Genomic DNA, 17,336 nt, shown 5'->3' with positions numbered 1-17,336 from the left:
TACCCCTATAAATAGGTCCCACGTACCAACCAGAACCCATCAATACCCCTATATATAGGTCCCGCGTACCAACCAGAACCCATCAGTACCCCTATATATATAGGTCCCGCGTACCAACCAGAACCCATCAGTACCCCATATATATAGGTCCTGCTTACCAACCAGAACCCCCATGTATAGGTCTTGCAAATGTGAAACCTGGTATCACAAACACTTACATAATTACTTGTTTGTATATATACCAGTCAGTAGCTAGTACCAGTTATTGGCCACCACTTCATTTTCCCATTACAAACAAATACATTAATATTATTGAATAAGCAGTAAAAGTATAAATCAGAGCCCACATACAAACAGATGTCCCTTGGTGTTTTATCTGAAGACTCCATGCTGCATGTAAAACTACTTCAAGTAATCATATTAAATACAATGATGCCCAAGAATAAACCATTCACTCGGAAAAAGAATTTATAATTAATAAATTGACAATAAATGAACACAGGTTAATATTTCAAGCTTTGCATGACAATATTATCTTTATGCATCATGATTATAACATTTAAACAGCTTAGTCACTCAATTAAAGTAGATGAATATAAACTGTCAGTACTCGGCAAGTGGTTTAATATTAAATTCCTTATACACCATAATGATGGTTTTGATCAAAGCGAAAGCCATAATTATACCTTTGGGCAGAAAATTATTGAAAGTTTAAGTGCTTGTCAATTATGTTATTTAAAGTTGTGACGTTGTGCAATAATGTCTGAACTATTCCATTTTGTTGTCTACAATCTTTTATATAATGGAATGGCCTTACATTGTAATAGATTTTAACACCAACTTATCAGTATTGAATTTCCAAGAAGGCCCATAATTAAGCTTCATTGGCATCCTCATGTCAAATGAAGAGCCTCACAGATTAAAATCGTCTTTAAGCGTTTAATTGTTTGACCTTGTTCTGTTATAATGTTAAATAATGAACTAGAATATTTACATAGAATGTAGGGAACAAAGGCAATACACCTTTACTGAACTCCATTTTCTCATAAATTAATGAAAAGTAAATGTCAATAGGGAAATTCAGAAGATATTAACTACAATAAACAGCGAGTAACTGCAAATGAAGAAAACAATGTCCCGAATATTAATTACCTATTTATAATAACCCAACAACAGGCCAATGACTTTATGGGTCAAATATGCGACAGTTATCTAAATATATTGCATACCACACATGCTTACAAAAGTAATTCACCATAATCTTATCATTTAGACAGATGTTATCTTAAAACATAAAAGAAAATAACATATTCAATCTGATTTGTGTTTTATAAAGTGTTAGAGCAAATATTTTTATAACAAATTTAAATTCTTGCCTTAATATTTTTTAAAACATCAAGATGAGCTTTTTTCATTAATCTCTTTATAACAAATTCATCAAGCGATTAATGCAATTACTGATTTTGAATACATTTGCTTAAATCTCTCCGTAAACACAGATGTCAATGTTTCAAAAGATTTTGGTCATAGCTTTGTGGATTAAGTGATTAATCCAATTATTGGCCGACTCTATTGGACAACTCTATCTCCTTGAATGGAAGTGCAAACAACCTAACAGCAGAAAGTGAAACTATTTTATCTTTATTCATCAAAGATGTTGAAACATTTTAGATAAAGCGACTTCAAATCTTTGAATAAATAAAAGCTGTCAAACGTTATTTCAAAGTCCTATCAGTCAATTAACTCCAGATATATTGGAGTAATCTAACTTGGCCAACTGAATATCAGACATGCATACCATGAGTACCCATGGAATTTACTGCCTAGTATTTTTCAAAGAAGCAGCATTTCATTATACAAATTTCTGTTCCTCATCAAAAGATACTTTAACACCTTAATTAAACTGATGCATTCCCTTGTTCCACTAAGAGACATATATCAACAAAATGAGGCTTTTAGTATAAGGTCCATCCATTCATTACTTACACAGAGAGACCTTTGGGCCCCAACTTGGTAGGGTTAAGTGTTTTCTTGCGCAAAAGCTCATCAATTTTGGCTGCATCATTGCCTTCTGTAGCCTTCATCAATTTCTCATCATTCTTGCTCCACTCGGACAACTGCAAAACAAATACAGTATAGTTAGAGAGGTCCAGGAGTATACTGTTGTCTGCCTCTCATCAAATAGGTCACAAGTGTGATCCCCTTTTGAGGAATGTCCTCTTAGCCGCTCAAAAAGATACTAGTTCAGGCATATAGCTTCCTTCACAATCAAACTTAAAAGAAATTTATATAAACTAAAATAAAGTACATGTATTTACAGAGTGAAAAGTTACTATATTTTTCTGTAATTTATCTAAAATCCCCACAATTATCAAGAGTCACATGTTTTACTTGATCTGTCATTTGCCATGAAACAGATTTATATTGCACCTAAATAGTAGTAACAAACACCCTTGTTTGATGGTGGACTTACATCTGTGGTGCTCTTCCTGAACCTGAACAGGTTCTTCATCTTGGACGGCTTGTGCTCCTTCTTCGACATCCTTGCTGCTGCTCTCACCTACTAGTGTCACATACTTAAATCCAACAGTAATCCTCAAGCCATCACTGGCTGCACAACTCACACTGTTTCATGAATGGTAACACTCACTTCTTCCAATGATCAAAAGGAGGGCATTTTTACCAACACTTTAACTACAGTAACTTCTAGAACTGAGGAATGGTTGCTTCTCTTTGTCGATGCTTAAGAGCCACTGCCAATACTTGACCTGAAAATATCAATATGGTGATATTACAATAAGTACATCGATTTTCATGATGTTTAAATGTATAGAGATGCCCCTAGTCGGTCACTTTCAATGTTATCCGGATGTTTACAATGTGTAAAAGTGTGCAAAGATCAGCTAAGTTACATTTATTTGTTTGCTTTCCAGTGTCAATAGGGTGACTGAGATTGTTTGACGGGATCTAATCATTCCCATAAATCTGAACCATTCAACTCAATATTCAATTCTGATAACATACAGTGTTGACAAATACACATGTACCTGCAAAATTTCAAAGAAAATCCTAAATGCCATTTTAAACCTCACTTTTTTGTGGACATCCCACTTCAAAAATTATTTCAGATTCACTTTCTCTATTCAAGGGTGACAATTGACATCACAGTTGTTTAAAAATATGGGAAGTTGCTTATAAATGGTACTTAACTAGTATTGGGAATAAAATCAACTTTGATTGATGGTTCCTGGAACAAAGACTTTGTCACAAAGACTTGCCTGCAACATGATTTCACAATCTATCTCATCAATCATACGATAATGGCAATACTCCTTTAGCTAAACAGAACACACAATTCACATATAGGACAAGTTGAGTCTTAAAGATACTGGCTCATGTTTTTGAGCAAAAATTAGTTTCCCTGATAATGCACCAAGAATTACTTATTTTATCATTTTTCTTCTTTATGATACTAAAATTGCAGAAAAAATACAGTTATAGCAAAAGAAGTATTTTGGTTTTATTGGGGTGCAAATCCAGGTTGGTCAAGTTAATAAAAACAATAAAAACCAACACATAGAACACTGCCAACGGGACTTTTACAAAGGTGGTGGATATTAACTTCTTAACAATACATTGAAAACATCACATGATAATATCAATCAACCAATAACGCAACAACAAAGCTGAAAATTATGGTCTTCAAAGACATATTTGACCAAGTATCAACATTTGCTGAAGGGTTCCAACATTTAGTATCTTAGATTTAACACTACCAATGTTTTTCCACACTTTATTTCATCATACAAAAAAGTGCATTTTACAAAAACATGAGCAATTAACTTAAATTTTATCTTATGATGGTATTGTCATGATTTGAAAATGTCATACAGTTACTTCCTATCTATAAAGCACAGTATCAAATTTCTTTATACCAAGTCGTAATAGTAAAGTCATAAAATTTCAAGCCAATTACATTTCCCACGTTTTTCTAAATATTATTTAGAAAATAGATACAAGAAGGCAAAATATTCAGACCAAACAACTTGTTTCATGTGGTTTATTATGGAACAGCTAACAATTAAACATGATTTTATGCATATATTTACTGAAATTTAATCACATTGGCTATAGAACATTAAAGATCTTGATCATGATGCACGCAATGTTTTAAAAAAGACTATCACTTACATGTCAAACATCCCACATAAAAAAGATTAATCCAGTTGTTAAACAATAACATTGGCGTCATTTGTAAATACAAAACTGACATGTTTCGATTCAGTTAGATATAATTAAGTCAGAATCAAGTCAAAGGTCCCTGATTCCAATTTATATCTAAAAATTCCAACATTTCTAAAACAAACACTGACATGTAGTACAAGGGTCCTTTCAACTCATTAAAGGTCAAAAGCTCAAAATATTAGCAAACATAATGATAAGTCTAACCTCAAAAAAGTAGATATTTCATTGCAACATAAGAGTTTTCAAGTTATTTTAATCATTCACTTCAGTAGTGAAGATTATTAATTTGATTACGAAGACATTTTGATATATAAAACACAGTCCAGTTGGTTGTTGACTTGTGTATTGTGTAGGGGGGGGATGTATAAACTTGTACTGGTAGACAACTAGGTATATGGCCCGAACCTTTACCACAACACAACCTTGATCTTCTTTTAAAACTTTTTTATACATTCTATTTCTCGTTAACATTCTATTTTTGTGTAATTCGCACTAGTTGATAACTCCCACTAATTTATAATTCCCACAGATATTTTTAGATGACAGACATTCAAAAAGATACCATCAGAATATTTCAACAGCTTAAATGAGGTGTGAGAAAATAGAAGAAACAAACATACTTTCTCTTACATACTACAAAACTAAACACCCATTATCTGCATTTCAAATGAAACCGGCTTACAAATTCCACTACAATAGAATACAACTTTTCTACCTTAAAATTGAGAAAAGCATTCAAAACCTGTATGTAAAAAATAACTGATTCGGAACACTGACAATAAAATATGTGGCTTTTAAACAGAAGGGTTGAAAGGATATTGAATTTTATGTAAATATATTAAATTTCTTATTCAAGCATATATAAGAAGACATGGCCCCAAAATGGCAAGCTCACTGATATGTTTGTTTCTCAATATAGCTGTTTTAAAGTATATAATGTACAATTTATCTGGCCAGTGGCTCACATGAAGATTGCTGATGCCTTGTGATGCCATTTGAAAGGGTATTACTGGCTGATTACTTTTCAATTTTTAATGGCAAATATGCATATTTCTATTATGTCCATTACAATTTCAAACATATAAACATGATGGCCAAGACAAGAAATCATATATGAAAATCATACATACACAAACATATATCAGGGGCATACCTTAAGCTTTTTTGATATAATGCCTGTTACTGTAACACTTGAGTGAGTCAGCAACCTATAAAATCCCTTGCCTTATGTTGGCCCGAAAAGATCAAATATAAGGTGTGAGCGGAGTTACCTCACCCGTTGGAAAATTTTAATAATATATTATATGGAAATGAATTTTTTTTTCAAACATTCAGACCACAAAATTCAGTGATGTTACACTTAACTGTTAATTGCATGTTTAAACACCACTATTACTTTTATTTCTGTTTCGAGATTTAAAGGCGCTTGCCATGTACTAACATTTATCTGTACACCCAGACCTACTAGAGTATGCCTATAAAGCATGGACCCTGTTTATTAGATAGAGAATACAGCTACTATTATAATGTTAAAATCTTTTAATTCTTTTATCTTAAGAACAATGCTGAAGAGACAGCTTAAACATTTTTCAATATTTAAATCCAATAGATTTTAGACCTTTGTTAATAAAAGAGAGCTGTTAAGGGAATCTAACAAAAGAATCTTACAAATCTGACACCAAGAACGGCAGCATAAGAGTTGTGGGTCAAACACCAATTACATTTTCACAAATTTTATAATATAGTTTTCTACAACATGAGTACTTTAAATTCCCCATATTTTTAGTCACATGAAATTTCGGGTACCTTGAGTCGAAAAGTGACAGTTTGGTTTTACATACACATCTAAATATGGCTAACAAATGAGTGTATGCCCATTCATATCTAATACTTTTTAACTAAATTACAGACCATTACAATGAGTTTATTGATTATTGTCAAAGTCTCATAGATATAACAACATTCCCGTATGGACTAATTTAACTGATTCTGTAGACTAGCTGGATCAGTAGTGAAAATAACGCTATCGTCGGCAACTAATAACATGAAGACATGCAGACAATAAAGATATATCGCTATCAGTATGGTTGTCAATAGTAACAAAATCCTTAATATCATATATGAAAAGTATGAATAGAAAAATGGTCACCCTGTATTGCACCAAGTGTCACGTTGAACAAATCAGTGTTTTAGACACAGGATTTAACATAGCCTATGCATATATTATTTTCATCATACCAACCACTTCAGAGCTTATCCCTGGTTTTAGTGGTTTTATCCACAATATTTCATGAATGACAGTATTAAATAAAATGCCTTCTGGTTTGTTCTGCCAGAATTTGTACATTCATGATGCAGACATCTGATGCAACTTTTTAACAGTGTTTAAAAATATACAGAGATTTAAGCGGACTGATCTATTTGGACAGTTTCAAAACACAGGGCCTTTCAATGTTAATGGCATTCTGTGATAAAATCATTGTTTTTGTCAATAATTAGGCCTAAAAAGACTATATCACTTTTCGATAAACAAAAATGAACATACTGTGTGCATAGTATGCGTTTCATACAAATTAAGATTTAAATCTATTCAGATGACTTCATTTATCACTGAAATAATGTGCATTATGTTATAAAGATTATTTTCTATTAAAAATTAATGGATACAAACTACTATTATAATCATAATTTAGAAAAAACTAGAACAAGTTGACAGATATATTATTAAATATTATAAACATCCACAATTTGGTATTACCAAAAACAATCACCATTATTCCATTAAGTCATAAATTGGATTTATTAAGTTATTTAGCAGTTCATGCTTTTGCCCTGGCTAGTACTAGAAATTTAATGCCAAACACTAACTTAGTTATTTATATATAATATGTATTTTCGGTTGTTTAAACCATTACTGATTAAGTAAGTGGGCACAATTATTATCATGAGATGTTTGCCCTGAGCACTATTTCACAAATATTTTGACAATCAAATAAACTATGCTTTGACTGAAATGCCAGTTGCTTGTCATTTTAAATTGGATGCTTTGGAGGCAGTTTATGACCTATGTTCATTCTAAGATTTACAATAGTTAAACAAAATAATATAGAGATGTACAGGTTCAGCCTCTTCACGCCATATGATTGAGGTCAGAATGAAATGGCAAGGCATTCTAGAGTTATCAATCAGACAAGGCGACAAGTTTTCGCATCCAATGTCACTGTGACCTTTGATCCAATAACCTAAAAAAATAAAGGGGTCATCAACTGGTCACATCAAACATCAACATCAAGTTTGAGGACCATCAATGTAAAGTCATCACTCAGACAAGCCTCTCATAGGCATTGTTGAGTTATCATTCAGTCAAGCTTTTGGCATTCAAGGTCACTGTGACCTTGACCTTTGACATGATTACCTAAAAATGAATAGGGTTGACCGTTCATCTGCTGGTCACACCAACAACCTTCTTGTCAAGTTTGCGGGCCATGGGTGCAGGCATTCTCAAGTTATTATTTGGACAAGATTTCCACATTCAAGGTCACTATGACCTTGACCTCCAACTCAAAGACCTTAAAATAGGGGTCATCTATGGGACAAGTCTAACTTCCAAGTCAAGTTTGATGTCCTTTTGGTCTAAGCATTCTCAAGTTATCCTTTCAACAAGCTTTGGACTACTGAACCCAGAAAAATCAACAATAATTGAGTCAATAATTATTTAATTAAAGCGCCAATAATGAATTAATATTGTATAAATTCAACCACATGAATCTGGGTCCAACCCAGTTACCATTTTGGCGTGGTCCACAGCCTACTTTAGGGTTATTATCACTGTTTTTATTATTAATAATTTTATTACCATTAAGTTCTATTATCATTATCAATAATAGCCAAAATTTGTGGAGATATGTCACCATTGATTCTATAAGACATTAGTTCCGAGTACATCTTTATGATGAGATAATGAAAAAAACAATATATTTTAAGGTTTATAAGGTTTATATAGTTTGTATTTTACTGTGAAAATCAATGGCTCTATTAAAATTACTTGTGAGTTATGTGTGAACTACAGAATTGTGACAATAAAAACATTGTCATTCCAAACAATAGTAAACTGATTTGTACTTGCGCTCTTTCTTTCAGAAGTAGCCCATAAAGGATGAGTTTATTTAAAATATCAGTTCAATTTAAGATGTATATTTTATCTGAATTTAAGTTTTAAATAAAAAAAATTCATTATAAAACTGATAGAAAGGAAAATTCCTAATAATCTATAAAAAGTATGGTCTTTTAAACTAACACAATCGAAATAAGCCCCGCGCAAACAGAATTAAAATTAATACAAAATTACAAAACGTACAAAAGTCAAAACTTGTTTCAAACAATAAATTTATTGAGTATCCGCTTCATTTCTTCTCGATTTAACTTACAATGAAAGTTTTGTAAGCTCAAAAAGAAGATACAAATAAACATTAGTGAATGTAAATAAAATGAACTTAAATTGTACTTTATACCTTTTAATGTGTTTATAAAATAACTTCCGAAAAGTTCCAGTTTCTCTGACAGGTAAATAGTCAGTGCGCATGCGCACAGGTAAGAAATCTAAAATACGACACGGAAAGTTTCGAATTATCGTAACGAGGACATAATTTATCTGCAGTAAAAACACCGATTTTTGTTTAGCTTAAATTAATAGGTGACGTTCAGAATGGATATATTCGCGCTAAAAGTTTGAAAGATAAAAATCAATAAGTTACATCTAATCGTTAATAGCTAAAAAGAAGTTGAAGGTGTCAGTGTCTTTATCAATCAAGTACAAATTATTTATGTTAACTTTTAATATATTTTCTAGAAGCATGTGAAGTCATTGTCATACTGGTTTATATCTTGAAGACGCACTCTCTATCAAATGAGATTTACCACATTTAATACAAATGTTTTAAAAACACCAAGAGGGATGAATAAATGTCGAAAAAAATGTTCTTATAAAGGATACAAAGTTTAATTTGAAATAAAGGTTCAGAAAACACAGTATTTTTACCTTATGAGGCGATAGATCACAGTCAATCTTTTAGCGCTCACCAATCATTTAATATTTTTGCATGTTCAGGTATTAAAAGCACAGTTACTATTGTGTTACCGGTAATTAATATTTTCGAAAAATGCAAAAAAGGGGCTGTCTCACGTATGATAAAATAGTGAAAAAAAAGAGAAAATTGTCGAAAACTGAAATAAACTCGGCATCGATGTGTACAATGCATTGAAACTTTCTAACTGAAGTACCACAATTTATTTAAGTTTAGCAGTTATTTCGTATTTTTCCATTAAAAAAGATTACTGGGCATGTCTACCAGGTAGAATACATTCCTTATGTGTGATTGGCTAGACGGTGTTATCACGTGATATTACCGAGGTAGTTTAAAGCTTAATTATGTCACCCGATTAGTATAAGCCTTTGTAGCTCAGTGAGTAAGACGATGGATTTCAATTTTGGCGACGCTGGTTCGAACCCGGTCTCCGACACAATTTTTTTTGACATTTTGGTACTTTTTTTTACAATTATGATATCAAAGCTAACACATTCTATTAGATAATTGTCCTGAAATTCGTTACAGAAAAAAACTTTTTTTGGTGCCAATCTGTGACACAGTCCCTTTAAAGGTTTATCACTTATAATTTATTTTTGCTATACATGTGTATGTATTGATTTGAATAAGAGTGACAGCCCTATGATGAAGTCGAGAAAAGCAAGGCGTAGGTTTGCACTTGGAGAATCAAGAGTATGGAATGTTGAAAACAAGCAAGTTTTACTCCAATGTCTGTTTGTCACTGTATATTTCTAAATACATTAAGCAATGCTCAATAATACAATTTTCAGATAGTCAAGGTGTACGTTTTTCCTTAGACCTTGCGGTCAAGGATAACCTGTGAAAGTGCAAGCACTTATTTCTAACGGGGTCTTTTGTTTTTTGCTGAAGGGACAGCACGCTGAAGAGACAGTGGTGAGATACAAGGAAGTCTGGGTGCGATACCCTAGCTCTTTTTCGAAGAGACCTCTTGGTTCTTTTACATGCTCGGTGTAAAGCACCAATACACGGGGTACAACTTTCCTGGGTTAAACCAGAGTACACCACTTTTCCAAGCACTACCCTTTAAATGCCGAGTGCCAGGCAAGGGAGCTACTTGTACCAACTTTTCATTTTTTTTTGGTATGACGCACCCAGGGATAGAACTCAGGACCTCCCGCTCCGTAGGCGGAAGCTTAACCACTAGGCCACGGAGTCGGTACATATTGTACAGAATATTATTGCATTGTATTTAATATGCAAATTTGCATACCTTTCGCTTCAGCCATTAAGCCAAACCTCCCAAACTTCTAATCAAATGCTTGATTTTGAATTTTATTTGAATATTAAACAAAACAAATGACAATGTCAGAATTTGGACTTCTGTTTCTCTTCACAATACTGTATGTATGTCTCCAGAATAAAGATGGTCTCGTCCAGCTGCAACTCACTCTGGTCAAGCCTGCAACAGAAACGATGATGTGTTCATTTTTTCATAATTAAATGTAATACATGTTCGGCTATTACTAAGAGCGGGGACACTGTCCCAACTAACTTTTCATTTGAAGTTTTTTTTTACTGTTTTAAGAATTTGTTTACTGTTACAGTTGAATGTAAATTTATTTGTTAATAAATACATTTTTCACAATTAATCATATTTCAAGATTTGAAAAGTTGTTTTTTTATAGCTGATTATTATCTGCCGTTTTTTACTGATTCAAGTGTTTGTTTACTATTAATCTTGTTGTGTGTAAATTTATTTGTTAATAAAAACATTTTTCAAAATTAACCTTCATTCAAGTTTTGATAAGGGTTTTTCATAGCAGATTATTATCTGCTGTACACATTGCTGTACACAAAATGGATTATTTGGCATTTTTGTATTTGTATGTAAATGTTTTCAAATAATTGTGAAGTTTCATTGATTATGGCCTTAAAAAATGTCTTTCAAGCAATTGTCAATGGAAGTAGGGACAGGTGAGCTAAAATAGGAGACCTTTTTTTTAACAATTGAAAAAGTAGGCAAAAGTAGGATATCTGGACAGCCTGCTTTTTTCACTATCAGGATAAATTAATTGGTTAACTTAAATCAGTGTATCAGGCAATATTCCAGCTTTTATATTATGATCATGTATTTAAAATTATATATGAGGAAAATCTCCATATTCACGGTACCGTAAATGACTGGGTATAAGACGTTAGGGGGTATTAGACGCAGGGAAAAAAATCTGTAAAATGTCCATGAAAAAAACTTTTAATGTATGTTTTTGGTTAAAAGACGCATAGAAAAGATGTATTAACTAGTCTACAGATTACATTCATGTCTTCTTACATGTTGATCATATGTCTGATGCGTGTGAGCTGGGATTTCTCCGCGGGGGTGATAGTCTGCAGGATTTCCTCCTTCTGTACGTCCTCAGCCTTGTTGGCCTCGAGACTCGCAATAATTGCATCCACGCGCTCCTGCTTCTCCATCAGACGTCTATGTGAAACAACAGGTCAAGGTCAATCAACAAATGTAAATCAATGAATTTGAACTTATTGTTCATAGTTTAAATACTTGGCTTTACGACACCTTAAATAAATTTTTCTTTGAAATGAAACCTTTCCCGCTTTTCATAGGGATACTTAATGCAATAAAGATACTTAAATATGACTGTGTCGTTTATAACCATGTACATTATCCATAGTAACATCAGTACAATGAAGAAATGTCTAATACTAAACTGTTTGTACCTATGACCATGTACAGACAATTACCTGTTTTCCCTTGTCTCCATTTCCCTCTTCACCATGGCATTGTAGTGAGCCTGTCAGGAAAACAGAAAAATACTGAAAACTTAAAACTAACAAGTTACAACTTGTTACTACAACATGATGAACAAAAAGAAACTCTGCAATGCGAGAAAAACAGGTTTTTGACAGCAACTTATGCCTGCATTGTGAAGAAGGCTAAATGTTCTACTTGCTACATTAAAGTATTGAAGCATACAATTATTGAAAATACTCATTTTCAACTGTTTTTCTATTTAAAGTAACAGAGACATTGACCTTGACCCTCATGGCAGTCCCATGAGAGGTCTCCATAAATTCTTCCAATATACCAAGTATGGTCACAAATTCTCAATACATGTATGTCTACCCAAACTAAAAATATTCAGTTTCAAACATTTTTCTATTTTTAGTAACAGTGACCTTGACCCTACGGGCCCAAAACACAATTCAATGAAAGGTCTCCATAAACACAAATTTATACCAAGGAAGTATTGATGTTTTTTTTTTGTTAATAAAGCAGAAAGTTGATATTAATCTGTACTCCATACCAAATACTAAGGGCTCTCTTGTAAATGAGAATACAGCAAAGTCAAATCAAGTCCAGTTCTTTACAAGGTTAAAGCCTAAAGGCCAATAAACTTGGGGAGTTTATGTATTGAAATGTCAAGTAAATCTTATCAAGGTGATAATAAAATTAAAACATGAAATTATTAGTAACAAGAGTGACACTCACAAAATACGCCCATCAATAATTTCTTGGATTCTAAGACAACTTACTGTCACATTGGCCCTTTGAGAAGCAAGCTTTTCAAGAAGCAAATGATTTGGCACAATATGGCATTAACAGTAGAAAAAATTATTTTAATTCGAGGGTTTCGAGTCATGCGAAATTCAGTACCTTAATCTGTCAAAGTCAGAAAAGGCTCCTGAAAATCGTGTCTATAGATATAGACGATTAATCCCAAATCATGCCCAAAGACGATCAACGTGTTCGGGATTTGAAAAACAACATTCATGTAAAAATCGTCTCCAAGAGATGATTCATCCTTAATCGTACCCAAGAGACAATCAGTGTGTACTTGGCAAAGCATTTATACCGGCAAACATTCTTGGTAAAGATTTTATAGCTACAAACATTTTCAGCAAGTTTGGTGAAGGTCAGATGAGAATTGTTTAAGTTAGAGAGTAGACAAAGCTTAAATGGCAAGGGCAGTAATCCTGAAGTGCTTCGGGGCATTTGGCTGATTATCATACTTGACCGATTTATTTTACCAACAAATATTTTCAGCAAGTATGGTGAAGATCAGATGATAACTGTTCAAATTAGACAGTGGACAAAGCAAAAATGGCAAATTTTGACCAATTCAAGGGCCATAATCCTCAAGAGCCTGGCTGGTTATAGAACTTTGCCAAGAATATATACCAACAAACATTTATAGTAGCAAGTTTGGTGAAATTCGGATAAAAACTGTTCAAGTTTGAGAGTAGACAAAGCTAAAATGGCCAATTTTGATAAATTCAGGGGGCCATAACTCTGGAGTGCCTAAAGCGATTTGGCTGGTTATCGAACTTGACCTAGATATTTCACCAACAAACACTTTCATGAAGTTTGGTGGAAATTGGATGAGAAATGTTCAAGTTAGAGAGCGGGCAAAGCTAAAATGGACAATTTTGACAAATTCAGGGGGCCATAACTCTGGAGTGCCTAAAGCGATTTGGCTGGTTATTGAACTTGACCGAGATATTTCACCAACAAACACTTTCATGACGTTTGGTGGAAATTGGATGAGAAATGATCAAGTTAGAGAGCGGACAAAGCTAAAATGGCCAATTTTGACAAATTCAGGGGGCCATAACTCTGGAGTGCCTAAAGCGATTTGGCTGGTTATCGAACTTGACCTAGATATTTCACCAACAAACACTTTCAAGTTTGGTGGAAATTGGATGAGAAATGTTCAAGTTAGAGAGCGGACAACATTGTGGAGCCGCCCGCCCGCCGCCCGCCCGCCATGGGTGTTCCCATAATACGGCCATCGTAAGATGGGCGTATAAAAATATAATAATAAAAAAGAAAAAAAGGAAATTTAAATAACAGATAAAATCTGTAGGCACCAACATGCTCTGGGTCTTCAGTTTGGGAACATGTCCATTACACCGCTTTACACAGGTACTTTGAGCAGGTTTTAATTAAGATACAAACACAATTAAAAACAAAAGTTGTCAATATTTAAATGTTTATTAATATTGTTTGAAAACCTTTGTGGGTTGTTGGATGATATTTCAAACAAAATAAATGATTTTGCCATACCTGAAAATTCCCCTGCAAAGCCAGAACCAGGCCAATTTATCAGGCCACTATCCCCAGCTCCCCCAACTGTATCTGACACAATTTACCACACCAACATGTACCTTGAGAGCGTGTTGTAACAGCATCCGCGCCAGCTGTTCAAGGTTCACACTGAACAGGTAGAATGTCCGTGCCGGAGCGTGGTCAGCGGTCTTGGACACTTCCTGGTATACAACATACATTTCAATACCATACAAACTGCATCTAGCAACAAATAGCTGGTGAAAAACAAATAATCCATAATTGTTTAATTTCTTGCAACAAAGTCTAACAAATAACATGAATTTTATTTGAGTGAAAATGCATGGGTGTGTTCATCTCACAAAGAATTAATGAAATTTAACATTATTGCCAGACTTATGGGCCTTGCAGTACATCTGCATATTGTATCTGGCAACATGTGTAACAAGTTTCAGTTAACTTGAAATGTCAAGTTTTAGTGTTTATCATTTTTGAGTGATGGCCAGGGTTAAAGTTTTGGCACAATGACCTTGATAACAGCTCCAGGGGTATCACAGGACCCCGACCTTTCTTTGTAAAACAGACCAGCTAATGAAACGTTGACTCCTTTATATGATAAAAACAGTAAGTTAACTCACAGCAATTGAGACATAGTTTTGTGCGAACATGTTATATAGCAATTCCTTGGCTTCCTTAGCTGGAATCATCACCAACTCCTCAATCTGAAACAGAAATAAAATGGCAATACTCATACCAGTACATTGTCAAAATATATGTACAACTGATCATTAGCAAGTTTAGTGATCATGATAATGTATTTATATCCAAAAGACTGTAGAAAGCTAACTATAGTTAAGGTGAGGTGGGCTACTGCCAGTACCGGAAAAGGTGTTCCAGGCTGTCCAGCACTTTTTGGCAAGAAATAAGGGCTAATTTTAGGGATAAAAAAAGAAATTTTAGGGCTAATTTAGGGCTGATATTAGGAATTTAAGGGCTAAATATGGTGGTTGTAAACAACATAATGGACTTACCTCTGCAAATTTAACAAGCAATAAACTCACATACTTATGATACTATAAGTACAATAATGACATACACAAGGGTTCCATTGTCTCAGCTGTTAATTGGCTCTAACCTTTATAATTAAATCTTTGCCACAACATGCGCAAGGTCACAACCAATAAACAAGCCTGACATGGATCCACTGGTCATCTGCCATTCATTGTATTGAATATACTCTGAATAAGAACTGTAAACTACATTAAAGACACATTAAACATAAAATAGTCAGTGTATAAGTTTGTATTTTTAAAACTGTTACAGCAATTAGGGAAGGAAATTGAAAAAAGTAGGAATTGACAGAAAAAATAATGGCTTTTTTAGGAATTCCCTTTGAATTTTGAGTTTTATTAGGAATTTAAGCAAAACTGAAAAAATTAGGAAATTTTAGGGCCACTGGAAGGTTAACATTCAAGATTAAATAAACATAGGAAGTCAAGGTCAAGGTCACACCTGCTTTTGTTCCAAGTGTTTTTTTAGCAACAGCACTCGGAAAATACGTAGACTCTTGGAACCAAACCTAAAAATACATGAAATTAAAGACCCTTCCATAAATTTGTTTAAGAACATATCATACTCGGTATTTCAAGTGATGTTGCTCATCCATTAAAGCAGGTTATCTTAAAAGAATCTTTTTTACTTGTAAAGCATATAAGCGGATAATATTGCTTAATAATATGTACTTCTTCACCTTTCCTGCACGACGGACTCAATGTGGGCCTGACACAGGGTCTCCAACGCCTTCATCATATCTGACACAAGTTAACTTGAACAATAACTGCTTCATTAATTGACTTCTATCCATTTTAGTTACTGTTAAAGCATAGTAGATTTTTAAAATGAACTAAATTGAATTATCACTCTATAAAGTTTTGTATGGTATTGGAGTGCTAGGTTTATTCATTTACATTTAATGATATCAGAATGGTAACCAGTAGGTGGAGCAAATGTAATAATAATGGTTCAATATTGGATCAATACATATTGCATGGTAAGCTTGACAATATGATACAAAACAGTTTCTACACACAACCTGTGATTGAAAGTATACATAACACCTTCATAATTTCAATAACCCTGGTTGTTAGTGCAGTAACTGCTACACAGTTTTATGATATATAATACTAATTCCTAAATTGGGAGAAAAGGTGATTCAAGAAATATGACTGCTAGTTAATCATTATAATCAAATACAATTCTTAATTGATTTACTTGAATTAAATGTTTGTTAAAATGACACAATAAATAGGTTTTGATTGACAATGTCAAAATGACAATGGTTGGGATAATATACTAGTTAAGAAATACAAGTCAATTTGGCATCATACATGTATGTCTTAACTAGTATATTGTTTTCACCACTTGAGAGAGGCATGATTGGTGTAACATGGTCATGTGATGTGAAGGATACTGACGATGTACATGCCGCCTCCACTCTCTCCTACCTTCATCACAAACGACATCTGAAACACACACAGTAAATAGTAAATTATTAAGTAGAACCGGAAAGTTGCAACAATGAAGGCATCCGTCATATAATACAACATTATGCATGTATCAGAGCTTCAGATAAGGGTCTTGGATTTATACACTTTAAAATGTGCCTATAGTGATACAAAATCAAACATTTATTTGTATAGGAAAGAATACAAATTGCAATAAACATCACTACTACATTCAATTTCAACTGTTCCAGATGCAACTGTTATGGCCAAATCGAATATACTGCTAAAGAGGTGTAGAATCACTTCATCTCCCATTAGTGATTTCCCTTGGTGTGCCTTGTGTTAGGAAGGAAGCACTGTTCAGTATGTTTAATCGCTTCAACTTTTAGGATAGTTCAATGTGCCATTAGACATATTTAAATAAAACTACATGCCAAATAC

At 33.4% G+C, this 17,336-nt stretch overlaps 2 protein-coding genes across 13 annotated transcripts in view; both read right to left on the bottom strand.

Moving 5' to 3' along the window:
- LOC128227566 (ankycorbin-like) overlaps window positions 1-8,830 on the bottom strand; it is a 32,804-nt gene extending 23,974 nt beyond the window's left edge. For all 6 annotated transcript variants that reach the window (XM_052938212.1, XM_052938214.1, XM_052938213.1 and 3 more), the window contains exons 1-3: window positions 8,757-8,830; window positions 2,474-2,768; window positions 1,987-2,117 (exon numbers count right to left, since the gene is read on the bottom strand). In XM_052938212.1, coding sequence (XP_052794172.1) covers window positions 1,987-2,117; window positions 2,474-2,542 — 200 coding nt within the window. In that variant the 5' untranslated portion in view covers window positions 2,543-2,768; window positions 8,757-8,830. The remainder of the gene's footprint in view (window positions 1-1,986; window positions 2,118-2,473; window positions 2,769-8,756) is intronic.
- A 1,800-nt stretch (window positions 8,831-10,630) lies between these two features.
- LOC128225645 (DNA-directed RNA polymerase III subunit RPC3-like) overlaps window positions 10,631-17,336 on the bottom strand; it is a 33,975-nt gene continuing 27,269 nt past the window's right edge. For all 7 annotated transcript variants that reach the window (XM_052935553.1, XM_052935556.1, XM_052935555.1 and 4 more), the window contains 8 exons: window positions 16,862-16,913; window positions 16,142-16,202; window positions 15,904-15,970; window positions 15,030-15,113; window positions 14,493-14,594; window positions 12,069-12,118; window positions 11,641-11,790; window positions 10,631-10,770 (listed from right to left, as the gene is read on the bottom strand). In XM_052935553.1, coding sequence (XP_052791513.1) covers window positions 10,677-10,770; window positions 11,641-11,790; window positions 12,069-12,118; window positions 14,493-14,594; window positions 15,030-15,113; window positions 15,904-15,970; window positions 16,142-16,202; window positions 16,862-16,913 — 660 coding nt within the window. In that variant the 3' untranslated portion in view covers window positions 10,631-10,676. The remainder of the gene's footprint in view (window positions 10,771-11,640; window positions 11,791-12,068; window positions 12,119-14,492; window positions 14,595-15,029; window positions 15,114-15,903; window positions 15,971-16,141; window positions 16,203-16,861; window positions 16,914-17,336) is intronic.

This window comes from Mya arenaria, chromosome 3 (genome assembly GCF_026914265.1).
Source record: "Mya arenaria isolate MELC-2E11 chromosome 3, ASM2691426v1".
NCBI lineage: Eukaryota > Metazoa > Mollusca > Bivalvia > Myida > Myidae > Mya > Mya arenaria.
Note: the sequence above shows the minus strand (reverse complement) of the source record. Positions and strands in the feature narration are given on the sequence as shown.